The sequence below is a fragment of the Bacillus rossius genome, chromosome 1 (assembly GCF_032445375.1).
Source record: "Bacillus rossius redtenbacheri isolate Brsri chromosome 1, Brsri_v3, whole genome shotgun sequence".
NCBI lineage: Eukaryota > Metazoa > Arthropoda > Insecta > Phasmatodea > Bacillidae > Bacillus > Bacillus rossius.
The window spans coordinates 219274439-219301199 of NC_086330.1; the positions used below are offsets into that span (position 1 = coordinate 219274439).

Sequence of the window (26761 nt, forward strand, 5' to 3'; positions counted from 1 at the left end):
AATAACCCTTAATGAGTGCAGTTCAATATATTATAATAACCCCATTATGTCGACCAATAATAATTGTATTGGTTTAACTCACTTATAGTCAAGAAGTTATTTCGGGGACATATTAAGGTATACAAAAGTTATGTTTAAAATTAAATAGTATTAAAAAATTCAGAAACTTTTTAACTAGATAAGTTAGCAGTGTTACTCGATTCCATCACTACAGATGATGTCTGAAGGTAGAACACGAAGATTAATTCCCAGAGACCACGCGGAGAAATAGGAAAATGAAACTGATAAACAACATATGTGGCGAAACGTAATAGTCTCTGCAGCACATAGAATTCAAGAATGATTAGAATATTAGTATGTTGTCTTATAAACAATATATACGTAAATAATACATAATGCTGAAGTTAGTTTTTAAATCAGTGTCCTTTTAACCAAACAGGCATGAATTTTAAGAAATTACTAAGCTGAATGAAGTTAAATACTTACTGCGAATTTGTATATACATCAAAAACACTAAGTTCTCTGCATATTGGATACTATCTGAATCAACTAAAAAACATAATTTCATTGCTGTCAGATTCATTACATATTATATCTTTCACATTTGATTTTACTGAAGTAAAAACCTTATTTTTAATGATGTTTTTAAAATAAAGTTCTCCAAACAAAAACAACAAAAAAAAAACTCATTGGTACTAGGAATTGCTATCTCGCTGCATATTGGTGGGCATAGAGTAGCAAACAATCTAGATTTGTCTTTCTGCGATATGGTATGATAGCATATACAAAACATGACAAGAAATGAAATATAAATAATTATAAAAGTGGAGACTGGTTTCTATGGTGGTTTCTTCACAGCTGTGAAAATTTGGACTTTACTAAACCAGGGACTATAGAGGCATGGTGCTAGAATTCGAACCGAAGATCTACATTGCAAAAAAAAAAAACATACGAATAAACTAATTTGGCAAGTGGAATATATCTGAAAGGAAGACTGAACAACATGCTATACGAGTTGTCGCCAATGGCCCCGTCAGGATATAAACTAGTTGAATTACCGCAAAGTTTCATATACGTTCTGGTCATCGTGAAGAGCGCACTCGTAGTTGTCAGAATCATGGGATATCGAGGACTTTTGGTGAATATTAAAATCAAATTATAGTTTCTGCTTTTGAAGCGATCAGCATAAAGTTTGTGTGACCCAGCTGTTATAAAATAAATCCCATTGCTTTGCAAAAAAACACTTCGTTATCAGAAGCTGGTGCAGAGTAAATTTTCTTCTCAATATGGGTCATGTGCTAAATAGATGTGGTAGACAGAATCTTTAACGTGGAATACCTGGTAATTTTTAATGTCACAATCACAAAAAGGGAACTGCTTTAGTACCAGTCTTTCCTGGTCAGACAGTATGCTTTGCCATCAGAAGTATATATCGCGGTACAGCACCAAGATATCTATACATTGCTTCCAGAGTCGTTTTTATTTATAAAAGACATTTTAACAAAGGCAGATGGAGGTTACCGACCACGACGTAAACTTTCTGCAATGGTATTCTTCACCCTAATCACCGCATTACATATGAACCCAAATGGTGTAGAGTTAGACCACACAACATATGTGGGCATGTCATCAGCGATAAAAAAAACTACCTGTATCTTACGTCGAATGAAATAACTGCTATAAAGATGACCGGCTGGGGCCTTGTGGATGATTGCAAACTTATGTTTATGCCGAAGAAAAGTTCAATGTCCCTTGTCTATGTGTCTCGGATTTACCGAAGACCACTAGCATATAATCATTAATTCCAAATAAGAGCTCATATTACTTCTAGCCAACAAGCACATAATACGATTATTGCTGCTGTAGGTAATGCGCTGTACATTGCACTAATTCTACAGTCTATCGAGTGGATGTTGCTTCACCTACAAGTGAGCCCGGGCAAATGTATCAAGATGCTGATGAACATAGAAAATGGCAAGATCATTGACGTGACATTCCGATCTTGGAGCCTCAATACGTATCCTGGCTTGCATCAGCCAGCGTATCAACAAATGGCAGCTTCGCTATTGAGAAATCAAGATGCAACTTCGTCGGGCTTCAGACTGGAAGACAAGTAAATGCAGGGATTAGATGTTCGGTGGTCGATAACAGTCAAGTAAGGTTTGTTAAAATATTTTTAAACAGTAAAAGCTGCTCGTACCTGGACTTGAACATGGACTTTTAAAATAGAATTTTTCCTCTTGCATGCCAAGTTCAAGCAAGTGTACTATGATCACAGACAGCCGTAAATACAAAATTCAACTAGTTTCAAGAAAAAAAATTTTTTTAAACGTTTCCAAATATGATAGAATAATTTAACCAAAATTGATGGTTGAATCGAGATATCGACAAGCGTAAATATTCCACCCATACTTAGTTTTGTGTCTGATTTTAATTGTTGGACTTGCATCGTATAGCTGTTCACACAAGCTTGTAAAAATTCTCTCATAAATACTGATGTGTGTCAAACTTAAATTTAGTTTTAATTGTGCATTGCTACCAGAGCCAAAATGGTTTTGTGCTCAAGGAGATTGCCAGGAATGTAATTAGACTAGTTTCGCGTTGGGCAAGAACTAATCTGCACCGACATTTTTTTATTCAGAAATTATTAAGCAAAAAATTCGGAAAATTTTCCAGAAATCGTTTTAAAAAATCACATATTATTTAATTATTGATTTGATTTATTTATATCCTTGGTTCAATACTTGATTGATGCATACAAGCTAATTTTGGTTAAAAATTTCTTATTTAAATAAAAGTGAAATATACTAAAAGAGACTTTAATTCATAAGCCACCAACCTCCAATGATGATGCTGTCTTGGCCGCCATATTGAAAATCCTTAATTATTTACCTATAAATTCTTGAAAAAATTATAAAAATCATGAAAAAATCACCTATTTATTTACTTATTGATTTGATCGATTCCTGCCCTTGGTTCGAAAAGAAGTATATTTATGTGAAAAATACTTATTTAATATAATACAGTGAAAGTCCTAAAATATGCTCAAATTCCCACCTACCAGCCTCCAGTAAACTGATGATGCCATAGTAGCAGCCATCTTGAAAATTTGTAATTGATAAGCTATTAATTCTGAATAAATTTATAGATCATAAAAAAATCACCCATAATGTAATGATTAGGGATGGTGATTTTTCGTTTTCGCGAAATAGATGCGAAAATATGCTAAATTATATATTTCCGCTATAAAATGCGAAATCTAGACTATTCCGAGATAAATGCCAAATCAAGGTAAAAAACGTAGATTCGTCTACACTCTACACAATTCATTTACAGATTGTATTTTGTTTTAGTTCAGTATCAAAAGAAACCATCATTTTATGGCGTATTCAGCACAAGTATTTTATTGTCACGTCATTCACAACAACAATTGTTCGTAAATATTGAATGAAGAACGGCCATCCGTGCCTCGCGATTGTAAACAAAGCAAAGAACAATTAGCTGGAAGAGTGTCCGTCATCTTGCAGAGTACAAGTTTTTAGGCCGCCATATTGCGACATCTCTGCTTCGCCGCGCTAACAATTGTAAGTCCCATTTTCTGGCTGTGTTTCACGTGAAAGCCGCGTTCTTGTAAAGTCTGTGGAAGGTGGTGTGTTTACAAATACGCGCATACTCGTGAATGTGTTGTATACTGTTATTTCTCGTGGTAAAAATGGGACAAAACGTAATTTCCATTCCCGATCGCATAAATGAATACAAAAGTGAACAGTTCTACGAAAGTGATACGAATAATTTAATGTGCAATTTATGTAATCGCTGACTGGAGTGGAAAAAAAAAAAGATGTACTTGAAAAGCACATTAAATCTGAGGGACATCAGGCTGCAAAAAAAAATATTCACCGAGAAATCGGATGGGTAAATATGTATTGTACGGATTAGCGCCAAAAAAAATCGTACAAATATGAAATAACTTTCATTATATGCTATCTTACGTTCTCTTTTCAGAACCGCCTGCGGAGAAAAAAAATTCCAATCACTTTAGGAGATATCGAATTTTTTAATTTTCATCCTGTGCACTCATGCGGCGATGTTTACAAGTATGATTTTTTTTTTTTGCGATGTTCCCGAACGGGGAAACCTAAGATGCACATAAAGTTCTGCCATTCCCGATTACACCCGAACAATTCACCTTCGGCCAACCTCGGGTTTATTTATTAATATTTATATTTCTCTGTTTATTTTAATGTAGCTATACTAACCTAACTAACCATCCAAAGGGTTTTAAAGTGTTTTAATGTAGCTAACCTATCCGACCACTTTTAATATTTCAATTCATTTTTCCTGCGCAAAAATAAATAAATCCTGAGGTTGGCCGAAGGTGAATATTCGGGTGTAATCGGGAATGGCAGAACTTTATGTGGATCTTAGGACTCTCACGTGAACGAATACATCATGTAAAAAGAAACTTACGTGAGTTTATTCTGTTCATCCTTTGTCCCGGTTTGTTAGGTCAGGTCAGCTACATTATAAATACTTTAAAACTAAACAACCAATAAAATTAATTTTATTATTTTTAATGTCCGTTCAGTTTCAAAGTATTTATAATGTAGCTGACCTGACCTAATCTACCTTTGTCCCATTTTGTTAGGTCAGGTCAGTTACATTATAAATACTTAAAACTATACAACATGTAAAATAAATTGATATTTTTAATTTCCGTTTATTTTGAAGTATTTATAATGTAACTAACCTTACCTAATGGAAAATTTCTGTTATTTAGACATTCACGCGCACACAGCAAAATATAAAATGGCGACGGTCAAATTATTACACACGTCTGGTATAGCAAAATAAGAACGGCCATATCTCCAAAAGTATTTGGAATTTTTTATCTCCGCAGGCGGTTCTGAAAAGAGGACGTAAGATAGCATATAATGAAAGTTATTTCATATTTGTACGATTTTTTTTTGGCGCTAATCCGTACAATACATATTTACCATCGGATGAAGAAAAAAGTCGGTAAAACGGCAAGCAACGGTTTCTGGCATGATCGAAAATAAAAGAAGGCGAAAATTGAAAAAACGCGTTTCAATAACATTATTTGTGCACTCTACATCAACTATGGCCATGAACACGGCTAAAAAATATTTATTGTAATTTTAAGTATTCAATTTATTGCACTCATAAGTGCTAAATGTTGTTTGGAAACCTGCCAAGATAGGCTATCTTTATAGTTGTGCTTGATCTTTATTTCTGTGGTTGTGAATAATTAATATGTGTATTATTTAATGCTTTTTAAAAATATACTTTTCTTCAGTAATGTTAAATGAGAGAATTCGCTAAATCTTGTTTTTAAAAATGCTACAAAATGCTAAATTTCAAATTCAAAATGCTAAATGTTATTATTTTAAATGCTATAAATCACCATCTCTAGTAATGATTCATTCAATTTATTTCAGCCCTTCTCTAGCAATGCGAAAAAGTAATTTTTGGTCCCGAAAGTTTCAATTGCGAGGCTTAGTTAATGATTTTGATGTTTCCAAACACAATGATCGAATAAAATCAAGCATCATTGACTGTAGGATCGAGATATCGACGAGCGGAAGTATTGCAACAAACACCTATGCTTTTTCTCTGATACTTCACGATCGGCCTACATTGTACAATTTCCGAGACAAGCTTGTGAAAATTCTGTCATAAATACTGTTTCGTTTGCTATATTAATTTAGTTACGACCGAGCATTGCTAGAGTCAATATGTACTGCAACCTGCATGGTTTCCAGAGACAAAATGGTTTCGTACTAGAAGGGATTCCCGTTACCTATGAGGACGATTGAAAAATGGAACCTGCACCTTCTGGCCTCCGTATCCCTCGAAATTATTGGATGAAAAAGTAAACGATCAAACGAATAGTTAAGCAAATACTACCATGGTCTGGAGTGGGACGAAGGGAAAATTTCGTACCACTAAATGAGAAACATTCAAAGATTTAATATTCTAAAAAATAATTTATTTTGGTTGTCCTGAGCAGAAGAAATGGCTAAGCAAATTTTGTGAAACAACAATTAAAATTGTCGATCTGTAGGCCGACTACAGCTGTCGTTCCCTGTGCAAGCTTAGTGCAATGTATGGTGTGTGCGCCTGTACAAACTCGCAGCTAATGTAGAAATGGCACTTGCAGTATGAGTAGGAGCCTGGATATATAAAAGGCGTGCAACAGATCGTGACTACAGTTGTAAGCGACTTAAAAAAAAGATTTTTTTTGTTTATCCTGCCAATGTGTACGTGAGCATAATACCTAGTTCAAGCAGTGTCGAGTACAGCTACTGGGATGCCGATATCTGCACACACATATCTATGGAAACCAGTGATAGAGTTCAGCATTGGCGGTTTTCGCTCTTTCCTGTGTCATACGAACCGACTCAGCAGCTGTTAGTTTGCTGCGAACTTGGAAACTGTGCCTTATATCACATGAGATAGCACACAATCCTTCCAGCCAGCATCGACAAGGTAGTCACCTCGTCTGCATGTGCAATACCAAACTTGGATGTGTTTCAACCTATTGCGACTTGCGATGCATCTACGCAGATGTCCAAACAACATGTGTCTTGTCTTAGTTCAGTGAGTGATCCTGTCTCAATAAGCACCGAGGTAAAGCCATTTGGCAGCCGTGGTAACAGACATCTTCATTCATGTCTCACCGAAGCAGTCTTTGCCGAAGATGTCCAGTCGGAAGCCTGTGTACCTGGGCCTGTGACCGGCCAACCAGTTGGAACCGGAATCGAAGAGACAGCACCCACATGACAGTCTGTGCAGTGTTAAAAACTTTGCTTATGAAAATGCGCCTTAACCTAATATGTATTTGTGCATTTTTTAAAAATAAATTTGTGAAACTTTAACTAAATGTGTTTTTATTTATAGAGTTTTAAGGTATCTGAATTTTAACCTGGTAAAATTTAATTTTAAAAAGTAATCGTTTTGACTCGTGTAGTATACCAGCGAAGCAAGTTCCAGATGACAGGACTGTCAGTCTACCTCTGACCTTGGTGCAGTGCGGATTGGCTCTCTTCAGTAAGTTTCGTGATATTTAGTTGCTGTTTTAACTTTCGACCTTGATGGTATTTTACTATCAGCAGCGGAGACCATGATGTTACCAACGTTGATGGAGTTAAAGATCCTGATACCTACTGCAGATGGGGCAACTAAAGGTGCTGTTCCATCGGCTGAAGTTTTGCCATCAACATTAGAGATTTCAACGAACGACGAACGTTCATCGCACCAGTGAAAAAACTGTAATGCATTATTCACCACAACTTCAAATGTTCGTCGGTATAAATGAAGTGGATGCCCGAATAATGGTTAAAGAATACTGTTTCAGTGTATAAAATGTAATAAACATATTTCATGTCTTATAACCTAAATTGACATTATGAAATCTACTCTGGGAAAGTTAACTGCAAGCAAAATGAAAATGGTTATTGTTTTGACTCATGTATTGTACCAGCCACTGGGAATATATAAGTGAGGCTCAGACGATGAGACCCACAGTCCATTTCTGGCTGCGGTGCAGTGTGGATCGGATAGTTATACTTGTCTAAAATAATAGTCCATTGTCTGACTATTCTTGAGAACTAGATGGTATAATTACCACTATTAATGTTGATCTGGATGGAAGGCCTACCATTATCAGCGCAGAACCCGATGACAATGGCGTCAACAGTTACACCTACTCTCCCAGCACTGCCGGAGATTTCAACGTGTGCTATATCTTCCGCAGAGCCGACTTTGAAGACTTAAGAGGTTTATATTTTACCGGTGTTACAATTGTTGCCAACAGTGTTCGTTACATCGACAAAGGAAGCAGCAACTGAAGGTGTTCCTTCACCCAACTGAACGTACTGGAACATCAAAAACTTGAAAATTTGTGATTATGTAATACATAATTGTAATAATTACTCTGTATGCATTAAATATCAATGCAACATGTGTTGTAGCCATTTTATACACAATGGAAAATTTAAAAGGCACATATGGTTTTGCAAAGTACTGGTTAAATATTCATCAGAATTAAACTGTATATTCTGTGGCAAAACATTAGCAGATGTGCAGAGTGCAGAACGTCATGAAATATACCACTGTCATTTTAATGAATTCAATAATTCTTCTCTGTGTGAAAAAATGTGGTGTACCAATTAGTCAACCTAATAATCTGAAAAGACATGTCAAGACATATAAAGGACTAGCTCTTATTTATGAGTAGCCAATGCAGAAATCGAGAAATGGCAAAGATTTAAGTCATTTGCATGCTTTTTTGCAGTAGTGTAGAATTTATGTAATAGATTTTTTTTGTTAAAGTGGGTGTGTTTTTTTATTGAACCTGTCACTTTATGCTATTTTTAATCAAATTATCTCTTTTTCATTGTTGAATGATCGAATCATAATTTATTAATGAATGATTTTTTGTGATTTTAGGTTTTTTCCAGTTTTCCAGCTAAATAATTCAAAATTTCTAAGATGGTGGTCAGTATTTCATCATTAGCATACTAGAAGTTGCTAGATGAAGAATTTAAACTTCATGAAATTTTTACTGTATTTATTGAGGTAATATTTTTTTATAATTTTTTTTCCTTCTCTCTCTACCGATCAAGTATATAACCAAGGACATGAATCGAACTAATTAAACAGTAAATTAATTTTTGATTTTAAAATTAATTTTGTAATTTTTCCCGAATTTATGCATAAATAATTACGAATTTCTAAGATGGCGACCATTTTTAAGATGGCGGGCGCCATAGCAGTTAATGATTACTGCACCCTAGTGGATAAAGATTAAACTAACATGTGGCAGTATGTGCAGAAATCAAATTGGTGGCCTCTAGCAGACAAAAAATAGATGTACATGACGACATACTAGCGGAAGATGTACACACCTTGCCATTAGTGGTGGGAGGTCAGTCTGTCGGTGGCTTCCTTGGAGGAAGGATCCTTCGCTATTTTTATTTCTGCCCTTATGTTTTCGAACCGAGGACTCGAGCTGCGTGACATGAGTGCCTTTTTAATTTGAAGCTATAAAAATTTGATTAATTAAATTTTCTTATAATTTTTTTTACTTATTCTAATTTTTCTGATAGTTACAGATTTTCAGTATGTCGACCGTAACGAAATTGCAATGGTGATATAATTTAAAATAGCGTGTTGTACTAGAAAACAAAATTGCTGTGTCCAATATGGCCGCTGGGGTCAAGTTCAAGTTCATTCATGATGCCCGCCATGATGTCAGAATCCAAGATGGCGGCCGATAATCTCCACCCTCACTCTTACTCCTGTGACCGGATCGGAATTTATATACTACTACTCTTACATATTACTTATGTCCATTAAGTATTATTTAATCATGTTAAAAAATGTTTCATTAATTTTATTTAAAGGCTTTCTCACAATTGTTTGTAGGGCGTTGTATTGCCCGAAATGTGTGTTTTTTTTACCAGGAGTTGCGGGTAAAAAGACTCATTGCGATTTAGTCGAGCTTTTATACATCCACTGCCAGTACTAATCGTAAAATCCGTTCAAGTTTTACATACATGAGTAATATTAATAAAGTGCAGTGTGTACAACTGCAATTACAGTTCAATATGTCGTTATTCAACCAAATTGTAGGCTTTTATTTTAAGTTGCTCCCTGTTCCCTCGGTTTCCCCTACGCAGTAGTGCGAAACGAGATCCCTGCTGTATTGCTGACCGCCTCGTGCCTTTTCACTTAGCGGCAGTGAGTGGATAACCCTGTCGCGGCGCTTCGCTTCTCCTCTCATCGATTTATTGAACGAGTTGTGACTAGTATGTGCTTAAAATAAGGATAGTATTCTCTGCTGGTTTCAGGTTATACTTTGGATATTTTTTTTAATATGTGTTTATACTTAAAAACATTAAACCTTGAAATTTTAAACATATCGTAGAAAATTTGACATTACATAGGATAAAATACTTATTTTTTTCTATTTAAAATATTTATGAAATTATTTTTTCCCGTATCATTCTATTTATTTTGCGTTTTATTAAATATTAGATTTTCTGTGCCGACAGTATGCATATTGGTTTTAAAGATTCTTATACTAAAAGCAAATGTATTTTAAATAATTTAATCTCTAAAAGGTGGATTCTTCAAAGTTACGTTTCTCTCTCAAAAACGTACTATGTATGTCCAACGCCCAATTTTAGTACCTATTAAATAAATATTATTAAAGTTTTTTTTAATTAATTTTTTGTTTAGGTTTTCGTTATTCTGGTTTGGCTATAGTGTAAGTAGAGATTTATTTCGTTTGGCAAAACATTCTACATTTGCTTCATTATAAGGTTGGTTCATTTATGATTATATTTCAGGTATGTATCGATTAAACTAACTATGAAACTACTTCAATTTTGATTACTGTTTTAAAAAATCGCATTTAACTTTATACCTTGATTAAAGTAAAAATAAAATTATTTTATAAACAATTTTTTATTTATGACATAATTTTGTAATATATTATCATGTAAACCCCCTCCCCCGATAACTTGCGTTTATTTAAAAGAAAAAATTACAATACTTTTTTTTTTAGTTTATTGAAGAGTTTGATATGAGAATCGCGCACTTTCTTACATTTGGGGAAATTTATTAATGATTTTTTTTTCGGACAGGGAAGTTTTTTTTTATGTCATTAGGAGAATTTTATTTCCATTAATAATATATGACAGTTATTTTGCTAGATTCACGCGGCCGGCATGTAGCTATTCTTTTTGGAATAGTACAGCATTTTTAGTTGTAGGTATATAGTTGCATCCAACACACATCTTGGGTCGAGCAATTTCCTATTAATTCAATTTCATCTTTTGTGTCAAATGTAAACAGTAAATATTTATGTTAACATTATGTCCATGTAGAAATCATTAATAATTCAAATAGAGTTCTTAGACAATTAAAAATATTAAAATATATATTTGATTAAATGTGATACAAATATATAACTTTTATTTAGGAATTTACCAACAAATGTACTTTTTAAGCCTAAACATTTAATCTAACATTATAATTATTCTATGCATGCCAAAAAGAGTTAAGCATAGAATGTGTTGCAGGTGTTGCTTAGAGATTTACACATGCATAATTTACCCAATTTGTATAATTGATAATTTTCATTCGATCTTATCTGGGTAGCTTCGACAAGACAATGATAATAACCCCGCCCCGCAGGGTGCAGCCTGGGCCTCCATCCCGCCCTGCAGGGTGCAGCCCAGGCCTTCATCCCACCCCGCAGGGTGCAGATCGTGCCTCCACCCTGCCCCGCAGGGTGCAGACCGGGCTTCCACCCCGCCCCGCAGGGTGCCGACCGGTCCTCCACATCCGCCCCGCAGGGTGCCAACCGGTCATCCACCCCGCCTTGCAGGGTGCATACTGTGCTTCCACCCCGCCCCGTTGGGTGCAGACGGTGCCTCCACCCCGCCCCACAGGGTGCATACCGTGCTTCCACCTCGCCCCACAGGGTGCATACCGTGCTTCCACCCCGCCCCGCATGGTGCAGCCCGGGCCTCCACCCCGCCCCACAGGGTGCAGCCCGGGCCTCCACCTCGCCCCACAAGGTGCCGAACGGTCCTCCACATCCGCCCCGCAGGGTGCCGACCGGTCATCCACCTCGCCTTGCAGGGTGCTTACCGTGCTTCCACCCCGCCCTGTTAAGTGCAGATGGTGCCTCTACCCCGCCCCACAGGGTGCAGACCGGGCCTCTACCCTGCCCGCAGGATACCGACCGGTCCTCCACTCCGCCCCGCAGTGTGCAGAATGGTTTTCTACCCCGCCCCGCAGGGTGCCGGATGGTCCTCCACCCTGCCCCGCAGGGTGCAGACCATGTCTCCACCCCGCCCCGCAGGGTGCAGTCAGGGCATCTACCCCGCCCCGCTTGGTGCCGAACGGTCCTCCACCCCGCCCCGCGGGTGCTGACCGTCTGTGCCTTCACCCCGCCCCGCAGGGTGCAGACCGTGTCTCTTTAATAATGGTAAAATATGTATGACTGTAGCATTGATTTGTGTTGATTTTTTATGAGATTAATATTACCTGTTTAATAACTCACTTTATTTTAGATGACTTGACTATGATATTATTGCTTTAATACTTACCACAATGTTGATATTAGTATTTAGTTAAACATTTTGTACTTATTTCTAATAATAAACTTTTTATACTAAACAGTTAAATAAAAAAAATTTAATTTACTGCAAATACTAAACACATGTATTAAATATAAGGTAATCTATTAATATTAATTTAGAATAACCCTTGAATATAAATTCCTATTTAATGTATCTAAAAATAGAGGAGAGCTATACTTGTAGATCTATCACTTATTTTATTAATATAATGATCATAAAACATATGCCATGAAGCTAACAATGTAACAAAATTCCAATAAGGATACTTATATAAGTTAATTGGATCATTTTTAATAAATAATTTAGTAATTTAATGGACAGCGATTCATAAGTATGATATTCCTTTTTACTCCCTGTCCTTTCATATATTAAAATAAATGATTGGAAAGTTATTTGTATTTAATAAACATAGTAAGCCTTAAATAAGCTTATGTTTGTACTACCAAGTTTTTATATAATAATCGAGGTATCACTATTTATCACTAAAAGAGTATAAGCATACATGATACTATAACAATCCATCCAAGGTGTTAAAGTTTACACTTTATGCACGGATTTACCCCTAGCAGACGACAAGGTCTTTTGTGCCTTTTACTTTTTAAAATTTAAATTTATTTTACCAGTTATGTGTTTTTAAAATTAATGTGATGCGTTTTATTAATGTACTTTTATTTAAATTGGGCACCTCATATTATTTTTAATTATAAATATGGCACATTTTACTAATTTTAAGATTAAATGTTGAACTTTTTACGTGTTTCATTTATGGAGCCCTCTGATAAACTTGCAATGTGCTTGAATCAAGGTTCGAACACTCTACAATCTTCCACGCGTGAGAGGAAAACAATAAGAGGCAATCCCTTCCATTAGGGATCAACAGAGTGTGACCTAGAGTATGTTGAAACTGTGCCTAATGATTATCAACAAAATATCTAATCAAATATTTATTATTTATTAACAGACAACATGATGACACAATTCTCCGGTTACACATTTACAATTACACAAACGACGTTCCGACAACAAGGACGGCTAGGACCTGCACAATTGCGGGCGTACAATTAAATATAGTGGCCTATTTTTTGACGCGAAAACGTTCACGAGTATTGACCACAAACATGAGTAAATAGGCAATGTACATAGTGAGTGAATAGCAATAAGAACACACGCATGCCCTAAAACAGGGTCGAATTATGGTAGCATGAATGCCGGCCTAATGCCCAGATCGAAATACAAGTTACAAGGTTTTTGACTATGCGTCGACAATTAGGATGGCGGTACGGTGCGGCCGGAGGTAGTCTTAAACTAGCCTGTGGTATAGGGCCCGCTGCACAGCCACGAAAACTATACAGGGCAGAAAAAACTAAGAAACAACATTAACTATACTGCCCAACTGAAAAAACTAGACGTCCTATGCAACAGCGGACGCATGATGCTAAAAGCATGAAATGCCCTATAGGGAAGACGAACAAGTGGCAATGCAAGCCACACCACAAAAGAGCAGGCAGATCGGCGGGGCGCAATAGCAACAAGCCGCTATGGGGGGAGACGTTAAGACAACTATGGGCACTGTAAATTTGCCAAACAAGGGCATGGCCATATTGTGCATGCACTTACGATCTACATATTTCGCTTCAACGGAACCGCAGATACTGACCCGTCCTCCATCTCCGACCGCAACCGAACGACCCGAGACAAGCTCATACAGCCGCTTAAGTAGCAGCACCCGACAGACAGCGCTAGTGCAGCGGAGGGGAACTAAAAAGGGGTGGGAGGTGGAAATGGAGAGGGAAATCTTGTGGAAGAAGCGGCGGAGGGGAACGGGGGTGGGGAGTGCTAGGCCGCGCGGGAGCCATGAACGAAGCGACAGCTTCAAACTATTTTTGAAATTTAAATGTAACAAATCCTATGACACTTATATAAATCATGATGGCCGCCGCCGACTGCAACGTCACCAGCAGACATCTCTCCGCCACATGACTTTGCGCCATGTGGTAATTAAAGAAAAACCACCACGTGCGGAGCAACCACAAGTTGCACCGCCACGCTTCCTTGCCACGCCCACCTGTATATCTGGAACAACCACTTATTACTTTGTTTACATTTGGTTCCAGAAGTGCAATCCTCCTCCTACTCATGACAGACATGATACTTTTGAGGGAACAGTCGCGCATCATCTTGCACAGCAACACTGGCTAGTAAGTTGCTTCAGGCGTATTTTTATGTTGCAGGCATGTAACGAGTTCACGACACACGTGATGAATCTGCTAAGGGAGCAGTCGCGTACCAGACCCATCACACCCAAGGAGATAGAGCGCATGGTGCAGATCATCCACAAGAAGTTTTCCTCCATCCAGATGCAGCTGAAGCAGAGCACGTGCGAGGCCGTCATGATTCTACGGTCGAGGTTCCTGGATGCCAGGTCAGTGCTGCCCCCTGCAACTTTGTGTTGCTTGTTGTTCAACCAACAGTGTCCAAATACAAACTTCTTTAAACGAGAATATTGCCAAAACCAGGAATGGAAATATATGAATTTCTTTTCCTCATACAGTTATTTCTACATTCTCTAATGTTTCTTATATAATTTTATGTTCCACACTTAAATGTGGATGGAAATGTGTGTAAGACATCCTGTGTCACCGGAGAAAACCTTTGTGGCACTTTCAGTGAATATTTTTGTAGCAGTCTGTATACTGTTGTCTAATACTTTCAGATAACTCACAAGCGATTAAGTCGATTAAGTTTAAGCATGCTGCACATGTTGGTAAGCTCAAAATTAAATTACAGAATACCCTTTAATTTACTTACTTTGCAGTAGAAATTGGATTGTGCTGTCACGCATAGGAATTTTCTTTGCAAAAAAAAAAAGATAAGTAAACATTGTTTCATGAAGACTTGCCTCATACTCCATGTTGATGATGTCATTTTTATAACATTAAGTTTTTAGGGCGATTTTTGTTACTTTGAAATTGTTCTGTTACAGTTAATTTTAATAGATATTACTATACATAATATCAAATATCCGTTGAAAATATTTGTAACATAATTTCAGTCAAAAATATTTGACAACGAATCCAAGAAAGGAGTTGTATTGATTTATAGGAATAACTAATAGTAATGATGAGAAAATGAAATATCAACATGGCGTGTGTAGACCAAGCCCTGAGGATGAATCAACAATTTTACTACGAGGCATTTTATCATGCCCTTATGTAATTATTTCGTTCCACTTTAAATATTTTCTCGTGTTAAGTAATTAACATTTCGTGACAGGCAACCTACATTTCAACTTTCCTTGCCAGTTCTTAGCTTACCTGCCAATCAAACAATGTCCCTTCAGTTAACACTAAGCAAAATTGAACGTCCTGCCTTTAATTTTTTTCGTAAATTAACCAACAAAATATTTTTTTTTGCATATACTCATAATAGTAAGTTATTTTTCGTAGATGCAGGATGATACACCTAATTCTTGTCCATTTATTTTGTATTTTTATTCTCTTTTGTGTTGAATTATGGTACACAACTAAACGATTTCGTAACATTATAACATTACTTGTGGAATTATTTTGAAAAATTTACTTTGATTACCATATTTTAAATGTGACTGATAAAACCTTACCTAACTTTTAATTTTTTGTAATAATAACTTGCACGTGTGAAAACATACCAATTTGTAAAAACAAATTTTTTCCCGGCATACCTAGGTTGCCCCACACTATGTAATCATAACTAAAGGCCCTGCAACACTAGCGCAGTCTTGTCTTGTCTGATATGTTGTAGCAGCATGCCACAATTAAAAACTTGCCCGATGGATCTGTTCACATTATAATACATAGAGGGCAGCATGCTAGATTACGGTGGTACTATTCTAAGTAATTTTGCTTTTATTATGTTGTATTTTTGCTCATAATTTTAAATAGATTCTTAATATAACCTTAACTAATTGTTTATATAAGTTTTTTGTCTGTTATGCAAGACCTTAATTAACAGTTTTATGAACTTAAAGACAAATTTTTGTCAGTCCTAGCGTGTAACGTTCGTGTGTAGATATGTATATATAAAGTATAGTATTCCATAAATCATTAAATATTAGGTTTTCCCAAATCCATCGAGCTGTTTGGACATTTAAACAATATAATTTATATTTAATATTAGAAAATGTACTTTGTGGGAGCTTTGACACTAGTCACTGATTTAAAATACAGTTTCTCATTTGAAATACTACCACATGATATCAGGTAATACACCAACGTGCCTAGAAAATTTCATGTAAATATATACTGGAAACATTTAATGTTATTCACTAGCAACCAATTAGGTCAGTTACGATACCAATGTGGCTCTTTATTGTCACCTTTAGCCTTGGCTACTGGGCCTACTAAAGGCAACAATTCCCGCCTCCTCCACGGGCCACTTCAAAGTGCACACCATAACGGGAAATTTGCATCAAAAACCCTAAATTCATGTAAAATGCAACCCATGCTGAAGGGGACAGTTAAATGCATAATATTAAGTTAAACAGCACTGTAAAACCCATCAGGATAGTGTCCTGAAGTAGCAGCATGAATTAATTAAAATACCGAAATAAAAATAAATAATATATCTCTAAACTTCCATTTACTATTTACGCATTTCCAAAAAGCACAATAATTGAAAAACGACAAATCATAATCATACTGACTTTTGCGTAGCCATGAATTTAATCTAAAAATAAATACAAATAAAAATACATTAAAAACTATATACAAATAATTTATCCCAAAAAGGCTGCATGCATGATTTTACGCACAAAATAGTCCCGTACGTATTTCTCGTTTCCGTCGTTTACCAAATATTAGCCCAAAAATACACTTGCATAAAACTATTCAAAAAACTTCCAGAAATCATATATTCTTGCTTGCTTTATACTAAAAGAGGCTGACACATTTATCGTTAAAAATAATGACTAAATCTGATATACAATCTTAAATACTGTAATAAAAAAATTAGAATAAAAATAACATTAAATTGGCCTTTAAGAAAAGTTCATAGCCCGGGCAGTCTTCGCCACATACTCAAGTTGAAAGTCAAGCGCGGGGGCGACATCAGCAACTGGGTCTCTAAACGGTGTAATTATACGTCGCTTGGTTTTGTTATATATTTTCTGCACTAAACTTGCGTGAAATAAAAGTACACTACAAACAATTTTTAAATATTAATCGAAGCAAAATTCTTTGTGACTAGCATAGTTGTTTCACACATCTTCGCACTATGCAAGAATCTCCGTCACCTAAACATAGTTGCAATAGGGGCGGCATTCCCGCCGACGTGCACCGTTGCCGCGCAGAACTACTCCCAGCCCATCACAGCTGGAATGTATACACGTCACACCACCTCTCTCACTGACGTCACACCACACGCCCATACTTTAGAGGCACAAAAAATTTTCTGGCCATATGTTCAGTCTTATGTAGTTTATACGTTGTATTTAGGCCTAAATACATTAAAAATAATTATCTAAACATCGTACACTGAAATTATAAAAATAAAATGTGATTAGAAAATTAAAAATAATTCAAACTAGCTCTTAAATGGCGGAGACGTAACACAAATGTTACACTATCCTCACTACCGGATAGCGAGACACGTCCCTGCACTTTACTATGACAGCGTCTTTCAAAAGTAACGACCATAATTCAAAAATCTAAAAATAAAAAGGGTCCATTACTAACCATAGCCATTATTTCTCTATATGAGTGTGTGCATTCAAATTCAAAGCAATTATTAACAATTTAAGGAACATGTTAGTGATTGCAGACTTGATCATTAAAAAAGCTAAAATATATTTCAAAAGTATTTTGTAGCGCTGTTAAATTCTAAATTATGAAATTCTGGCAGTACAGTGACAGTGAACTGTACATCTGTAACAAACTCCAAAAGAAAACTATTTAAAGAATTTTCTAAAACTAAATATAATAATAACCTTACTCAAATTATGTTCATAGGCACTTAAATAAACCGCACCTTACTCTCTCCATAAGCATCTTTATCGAAATAAAAAAATAATAATTAAGTAGGTACCTTCTTTGTCAACCAAAAATCTAACCAAATGTTAAACACTAATTGTTTCAAAAATTACCGTATTGATACCTTTTTACACAAGGTTGCGCATCCATTTAACTTTTTTTCTAAAGATCCAAGATTTACTTGGGCAGTATAAATTTACGTTACATTAAATTTATTATTCCAAACATTATTGATGCTACACAGTTTTCTACCAATTTTTCCATCTAATCACTGGTTATAATTCTAATCACAAATATTCCATACACAGGTTTCTTTAAGAAGGGAAAAAATTACATGACGAGCTGGGTTTTCTATCCTTAACGATCATAAGCCCATCCAAGGTAAACGACTTCATAAGGCGCGTAGAAGACAAAGTGTTTCATTATGTGACTAGGCAACACTTACTTGGTTTGATGCGTCTGTTACCTCCACCTATGGTCGAGTGAGCACCATTAATGCCATATGCCCATTTTCTTCTCTGTTCAGTCCTATGCTACCCCAAAATAAAACCTGGTAAAGTGGCCATCAATTATCACTGGCATGGACGTGAACTGGCTCCAACAGGGCAACAAACTCCGGCTTGCAGTAGTTGCTGAACACACTTCGTACACCATGTCTTGAAAGCACGATTTATATGGAAGTGCACTCGTAACATTACTAAGACGTTACACGTAAACTTTCGTTTGTCACATCCTATATTAATTTTCTTGCCAAGGTCAACGCCCGCACCGCACACCAGCCGTCATCCAAAATACTACCATAAAGTTACACACTTAAATAATACCTAATATATATCTACGGTCAAGAAAATATAGAATTGTATCATATAAGAATATTTAAATTCTCTAAATTTCACCTTAAAAAAAATACAAGATTAAAGTATTAAAATGACAGTTTAATTTATGTCTTCTCTAGTCTAGACCTTTCGACACCCTCTTTCCAAGTCCGTACCAACTGTGACATAAAATCACCACTTTTTTTAACCAGTACCTTAAAATAAATGGAAAAACATATAAACTGAAATTGGCAGCATAATACAAATATTAAATAAAAAAAGTAAACACAGTAACAGGAAGTGATGTACAACTGACTGCATCACACAAACACCTTATGACATACCTACAAGAATACTCAAACTAAACACGGTCAAGGGTTACAATACAATTTCAACAAGATTTGTTCAATAATTAGTCTTAACAAGGCGAATATTAGAGAACGAAAATTTGACAGTACATACAGATTGTGCTTCACGCACACTAGTCTTGACCCTCACAAGGTTAAGTTAAACTGGCAATACACAAAGTCAAAAGCGTGTCAAAAAACGCGATTACACGCAGATAGTTCTTCATAAAATTTTTAATTCAACCTTAGTAAGAACATACATACGGAAAGCGAGGTAAGCGATCATGGTGAATACAACTGTCATTAAGTCCACCCCGCGCACGCCCACAACACAACCAAGAGCCTGTCAGAGAGAGGAGGGCACACAGGGGTAGAAGCAAAAATCGTAGGGGCGAGAAAGCAAGGAAAAAAGTAATTTGTCTGCTTGGAAGTGTCACTGCGATCGCAGCAAAATAGAGGCGCCATGATGAGCCCATGCCGTAACTACTTAACTTTACAATATCTATTTCAGGTTAGTTGGCTTATGTAAAGTTTAATTTGGCACATCAATGGTTAAAATACTGCAGTCTCCCGGGACGCGTATTTCAGAAGTGCACATAGAGCGAGAGAGACAATTCTACTCGGCCAATCAAGAGAAGCGCTTAAATACCTCATCATGTACCATGTTACATGCACAGCTAACACATGTCAATAACAAATAAAAGCGTCTCAAAATATTTACGGCACGTAGCTACGACGCATACATACAAATAGAGTATTAGGTAAATAAAGCCAATTCATTAACATTGGGGATAATCATATACAGTTTGAATAAGTACAAATAATACAACTAGTCGTAACTGGATATTACAGAATCCCGAAACAAACACACGGTGAGTAATGTAGAAAAGGGGCTCCTGCACCAGGGTTCATGGTGTGGTGCCGACCACAATCTTGGGTTGTGATGCCACGGCGGCCATCTTAGATGACCTTGACCCCGGCGGCCATATTGGATCCGCCATTTCGTTTTCTAGAACTTTCCGCCATTTTGAATTATGATGTCACTGTTGCAATCTTCTTGTACAGTCTCCATCTTGACAATTTGTGAATGATATGCTAAAAATTTGAAAAAAAAAATACATTTTGTAAAAAATAATCAAATATCTATTAAATAATTATCTAAAACACGCACTTACGTCCTTGGTTCGAGCCTGATGAGGTAAAAAAATGACGATCGGTCCTTCCTCCACGGAAGCCTCTGACAGACTGACCTCCCACCACTAATGCCAAGGTATTAATCGTCAAATTGTATGACGTAATATCCGCCATCTTGTTTTAGTCTTCTGGAAGCAGCCATTTTGTTTTCGTCTGCTAGATTGTGCTACCACCATGTTAGTTTGATTTTTGTCCACTAGAGTACAGTATTCATGTATTATTACTGAGGTGCTGTCTAAAAATTTTGTTGCCATCTTGGAAATGTGTAATTATTCAGCTAGAAATTCGGGAAACATTCCAAAATTCATTAAAAACATTTGCAATTAATATACTGATTGATTCGATCAGTTCCTGTACTTGGTTCAATCCCTGGGTGATAAAAAAAATATATTTAAAAAATTTCAATACATATGGTGGAAAGTCCTAAAAGCAGTTTAGTTTCCTTACCAACCGGTCCCCAGAAAGCAATTATGACTGCCATCTTGAAAATTCATAATAACAGGGTGTCCAGCAATCGGGAAATTCCAGGAAGTACTGGAAATGTACTTGTTTGTGTAAATGCTCGGGATTGTGCAGGAATGTACGGAATATTTACGTGGAAAACGGGAAACTGGTGTATGGCAATGCACGATCGCTTATGCCCATGGGCTACCGTGCATAGACGCTATATAGGGCAAAAAAAACAATGCAGCAGTGCTATGATCACTTCTTTCCCGTGACTGTTCTATTGCTGCAGAGCAGCACGAGCAAGAAGTATACAGCGCACGAGTGCCAGCCCCTATACAAATGTTATAGAATAGAGTGGCAAAAGTAGTGCCAGCCAGACAATTTGGCTAGCGCGAAAAATAAAATACATTTCGTGCATGCGCAAAAGCGGTGTAATTCCAAACAAGCCAATCTATTCAGAAAATGGCGCTTGTGCTGGCAGGAGCTAACATGGGTAAAACATTGAGATGTTCTGTTAAGTGCTGTTGGCTGCCCTGCATAGGCATTGTTCTTGACTCTGTGAAATGAACTTTCACTCGTTCGCCATATTTGTTTGGTTTGAATTTTACATTTCTAAACTGTGAAAAGTGATGTTTGCAGTAGGCATTTTGCGTTAAATTAAATGTTGTCTGTGAATTTGTTTACCGTTTGTATCTTATACTGTCTAATACGTACCGTTTTGTTGAAGGCCTAGTGAATTATTGTGATGATACTTAAAAGAGGTTATGGAGAGGCCATGGCATGAAATGTTGGCGTAAATTCGTTCATTTGTAGTGTCAGTTTATAATATATGTGACCTGTGTGTGCATAGACGTCTAAAAATAACTGTGCTGCAAAACTTGGCGAGGAGTAACAAGTACGTGAAAATAATAATTTTGCACTTTTTGTAAGATGGGTCGCGCAGGAAGGGGAAAGACTAAGTTCAAACACAGATGGACTGAAGAATTCAGCTGGGTTTCGCCATGCCCTACAGATATATACCTTGCACGCTGTACATTGTGTTGTGTCGTTTTTAAAGTCGATAGTATGGGCAGGCAAGCTGTAGTAAGGCATGGAACATAAGAGGGCATTGAATGACAAACTGAAAACTGTGTCAATTCGTTCATTTTCAACTCTAGCTAATAAGTCACAAAGTAAGGAAATGTGTTCCAGTGCTTCCACTCCTCAAACGTCTCACTCTACAAAGAATATTTGCATCCAAGATTTAAATGCATTAGATGTAAACTCAGATGTGCAGCAACAGGTGAGTAGTGTTAGTATGAAAGATTTTCTAGCAAAGGACAGCTGTACAAAAGCGGAAATTCTGTGGTGTTTGCAAACAGTAGTATCACATGCTTCACTGAGAAGTGCAGCAAATAGTGTGAGTTTGTTTACACTTATGTTCCCAGATAGCGAAATTTCTAAGGGTATGCAATTGCAGAAGTCGAAAACTTCTTATGCAATAGTGTATGGGCTTGGATATTATTTCCATGAAGAATTAATGCATGACGTAAAAAATGTTAATTTTTTTGTGGTGGGTTTTGACGAGTCTCTGAATAAAGTAGCCCAGAAACAACAGATGGATGTATCTCTTCGCTATTGGGACACTTCCAAGAATCATGTCACCACTAGATATTTGAATTCAGTGTTTTTAGAACACACTGCAGCATCTGACTTGTTGAATGGCTTGAAGGCTGCCTTGGAAGGTTTAGATCTAAATTGTATCTTGCAGTTGTCAATGGATGGCCCCAACGTAAATTTAAAGTTGCAAAGGGACATGGCTAAAGAATTAAGACCAGGCAGAGAAGATCCTAAAATTCTTGATATGGGTTCATGTGGCCTTCATGTTATGCACAACAGTTTCAAAGCTGGCATCAAAGGAACTGCTTGGAATATAATTGAATTTCTGCGTGCTCTATACTATCTTTTTAAAGATGTTCCAGCTCGCCGTGCAGATTTTGTAGAGGTTTGTGGCAAAAGAAATTTTCCATTGAAATTCTGTGGCATTAGGTGGCTGGAAAATGCTAATGTAGCAGCTAGAGCAATTTCAATTTTACCTGGAATTTGCAAGTATGTCACATGTGTTGCAGGAAGTAAGAAAGAACCAAAGTGTCATAGCTTCCAAATAATTGCTGCTTCAGTAAAAGACAAGTTGCTTCTAGCCAAGCTAACACTTTTCCAGTCTCTGGCCACAGAAATGGAACCATTTTTGAGGGACTTTCAAACAGATGCCCCAGTAGCACCTTTCCTCTACGAGGCAATTGTTTGTTTGATGAAAAACATTATGTTCAAGTTTGTGAAGAGGGACATTATTGAAAGTTGTCAGCTCAAGGATATAAATGTAATGAAAAAAGAAAATCTTATTAGATGTGAAGAAGTAGATTTAGGATATGCTACACGACAGGCTCTTAGGAAATGTGATGGAGCCAACCAGAAAGAGCTCTTACTTTTTCGCAAAGATTGCAGAACTTGCTTTCAGCTTCTTGTGGCAAAAATTATGTTTCGGTCGCCACTTAAATTTCCACTCACAAAATCTTTGCAGTGTTTGAATCCTGCTGTTATAGCTGCTGGAAATGGTGACTGCTATCTTTCTTCAGCTTTGGAAATTTTAACTGAAGGCAATTTGATAGCAGGAATTAATACAGCAGATGATATTGCCAGAGACTACAAAGAATTTTGTAATGATGTACTCATCAAAACAGAGATGAAATCTTACAATAAGTCAGATACCCGTTTAGATTCTTTCTGGATGATGCTTCTTAGAGGTTCAAAGTGGGAAAAATTGAAATCTTTTGTGCAGCAACTGTTAATACTTTCACATGGAAACTCACACCTTGAAAGAGGTTTCTCGGTGAATACTGAATGCCTCATTGAAAATATGAATGAGGAATCACTCATCGCCCAGCGTTGTGTTTTTGATGCTGTTTCTGTAGCTGGTGGTGTAGAGAGAGTAGAAGTTACAAAAGCAATGATAAACTCTTACAGACAAGCCCATATGAGGTACAAACAAGCTCTTGAAAGAAAACGGAAAGAAGAAAATTTAAAGATTGAGCGTCAAGAAAAAAAAAGTGAAGGTGGCAAGAGAAATTCAAGAATTGGAATCAAAGAGAAGAAAGTTAGTAACCGACACTCAGGTGGAAATACAAAAAATTGAAGAGCAAATAAATAAGCTACAAAAGTAATTTTAGTCTTTAAAAATATTTTTTAATCAAGTGTGTGTATTTTTAAAATATTATTTTCTTGTCTGCATATTTAATATTAAACTTTGGACAGAAATGCTGTATCATCAGTTTTATACAGACAATTCTGAAGGAAAAAGAGTAGGCCTATCTTGTCGAATTTTGCATTAGTCAACTTGGTGAGGTAAGGAATTTCATGAATTCTTAATTTTTGTGTTGTATATTATTTAGTGCAACATTTGTGATTTAAGGTACTTCCTTGTGTGCAAAGTTGTAATAAAATATAGTAACTGAATGCTTTAATTTACTAAACAGGCTGATTGTCAATAATAGTAATCTACCACTTAATATATTTTGCAGTAATTTTGAAGTTTAGAGGTTCGCTTGAAAAATGTATTTTCTTTATTACTTACAATTATTGGTGTTATTCAATGTAGAATTAAATATAGATTAGGATTATGAAATCATGAGATTGTATTTTAGTTCTTTATATTTTAATATCAATGTTTTAAGATAAGAAAAATTACAGTGTACATGGCCATGTTTACATCTGAGGAAAAATGTTTATGAAATTGCTGTGTTTCAATGTGAAATTAAATGTACTTTACGATAAGTATGTATATAATGATATACTGTTGATTTAACTATACGCTATATATATAATGGTACATAGTAGGAAGTTTTTTTAACTGCGGACATACTTGCACTATTATGTTCAGAAGTATGTCATTGAGTACATTTTGACTTACTGAAAACAGATAATAAAATATAATTAAGATACATAATTGCTTCTACATTTTCTTAAACTGTATTTTATTTAACATACTAACAACCTAAACTTTAGTAGTAGGCCTAGGCTACACTTCTTTTCTGAAAGCACTTGAGTTAGGTGTACATGGTCATATTTTTTTATTGGTCAACTATTAATTTGTTTTAGTTTTTTAGTAAGTAGATATTTATTACCTGAAATATTTATTAAAGCTTAAGTGCCATTATTTAAGGTTAGTAATTTTTTCTAACCATAAGATTTTTGGCAATTAAAATTTTTTTAAGACAATGCATTTATTTACAAGACGTATTTTTATTTAACTTATAAAGTTTAGAAGGATAGGCAAGCCTGTACTTGAATACTTTAGGGAATGTGGGAAATGTACTGGAAATGTACTGGAATTTGAAACCAGATATTTGCTGGACACCCTGAATAATTAACTTAGAATTCTGGGAAAAATTCCAAAAAAAAAAAAAAATTACTCAGTAATATAATACTTTAATCGAAGGATTCCTGTCCGTAGTCGTGTCTTGGTCAATAATTTAAATAAAAAAATTACAGGTCGAGAAATAAAACACCACAAAGGTACAAATAAAATATTTAATATGTAATTTTTACTCTACTACAGAAACACTTGCGAAAGTTAACAATCTAATAAACATTTAGACCTGCATTGGCGTGACATGATTAATTCTGAGCTCCAATCGATTTATACTAGACAGAGACCATCCAAATCCTTACTGACATAGTCTTCCTCTTCTTCAGTGGCGGATCCAGGATTTTGGTTCGGGAGGGGCTTGACCCAGCTGAGGCTAGGGCTTTATCAAGGCAAACACTAAAACAATAGTGGACCCAGATGCTTTTGGAGGGGGCTTGAGCCCCTTAGCCCCCCCTCTGGATCCGCTACTGCTCTTCTTGACAGAGTTTCTGGACACTGTGTTTAACAGACTGCTTCACATTGTCAGAACTGTAAATGGTAGTGTTCACTGTCTTGAATGAACACTTCTTCACTTTGTCCTTGAATTGTTTCCATATATACAGTTCAGCCAAAAGTTATATTTTAAAGGTCCGTTTGTTGCTACATCATCAGTAAGCTGATTGATAATGTCCTGTGTGATATCGTCAAGGAAAGTACAAATGTTTTTCGACTCACTAAACGTATTTAGACAATATTAGTCTTTCAATGTTCCACGAAATGCTCCAAGGGAAGGCAGCTGGCCACACTAGAAAAATATGTCAGGACATTTGAAGAAGTAGGGGAAGGGCGGAAAAGGAGAAGAGGGGAGGCCGGCTAGCGCCCGAGATCGTATCTTGCAAGCGGTGTCTTCTTCAAATACATTTCTCGATGTTCACGAAAGAGAGTATATAGGGTGTATGCTGCCACATCTTGACGAATTAGTTAGACTTGTCGGTATACCAGTAAATTAGTACATTTTGTGGTATGGTTTTATGTAAAACTTTGGGTATGGGGAAACTGCTGTTGGGTATGCGAATGTCCTTGTCAAATCTCGGGATTAAAATTACTGGTTTGCGAGCCTTTCTAATATGTACAAACTCATTTTTTGAAATCGTCATTTAATGCCTTGATTTTTAAGAAAATAATATTCTAACTTGGACTTTTTTAAATTTTAATTGTTTGTATTTATTATAAATAATTGAGACATCTTAATTGTGTACTACTCAATAGCCTTGCTTATAACTAACCGTATGAACCAGCGAGCATCGTACCACCTAGAATTAATTTGATTGTAACTCTTCATAAGAGATTATCAATCCTTATCAACCTTTCAACTTTAATTAATTTAAAT

The 26761-nt window shown here is 36.1% G+C and overlaps 1 protein-coding gene across 6 annotated transcripts in view; it reads left to right on the forward strand.

Moving 5' to 3' along the window:
• The window catches only part of LOC134527297 (homeobox protein extradenticle), a 700568-nt gene that overhangs the window by 223610 nt on the left and 450197 nt on the right, over nt 1–26761 (forward strand). For all 6 annotated transcript variants that reach the window (XM_063359850.1, XM_063359847.1, XM_063359849.1 and 3 more), the window contains exon 4: nt 14411–14601. In XM_063359850.1, the coding sequence (XP_063215920.1) occupies nt 14411–14601 (191 nt within the window). The remainder of the gene's footprint in view (nt 1–14410; nt 14602–26761) is intronic.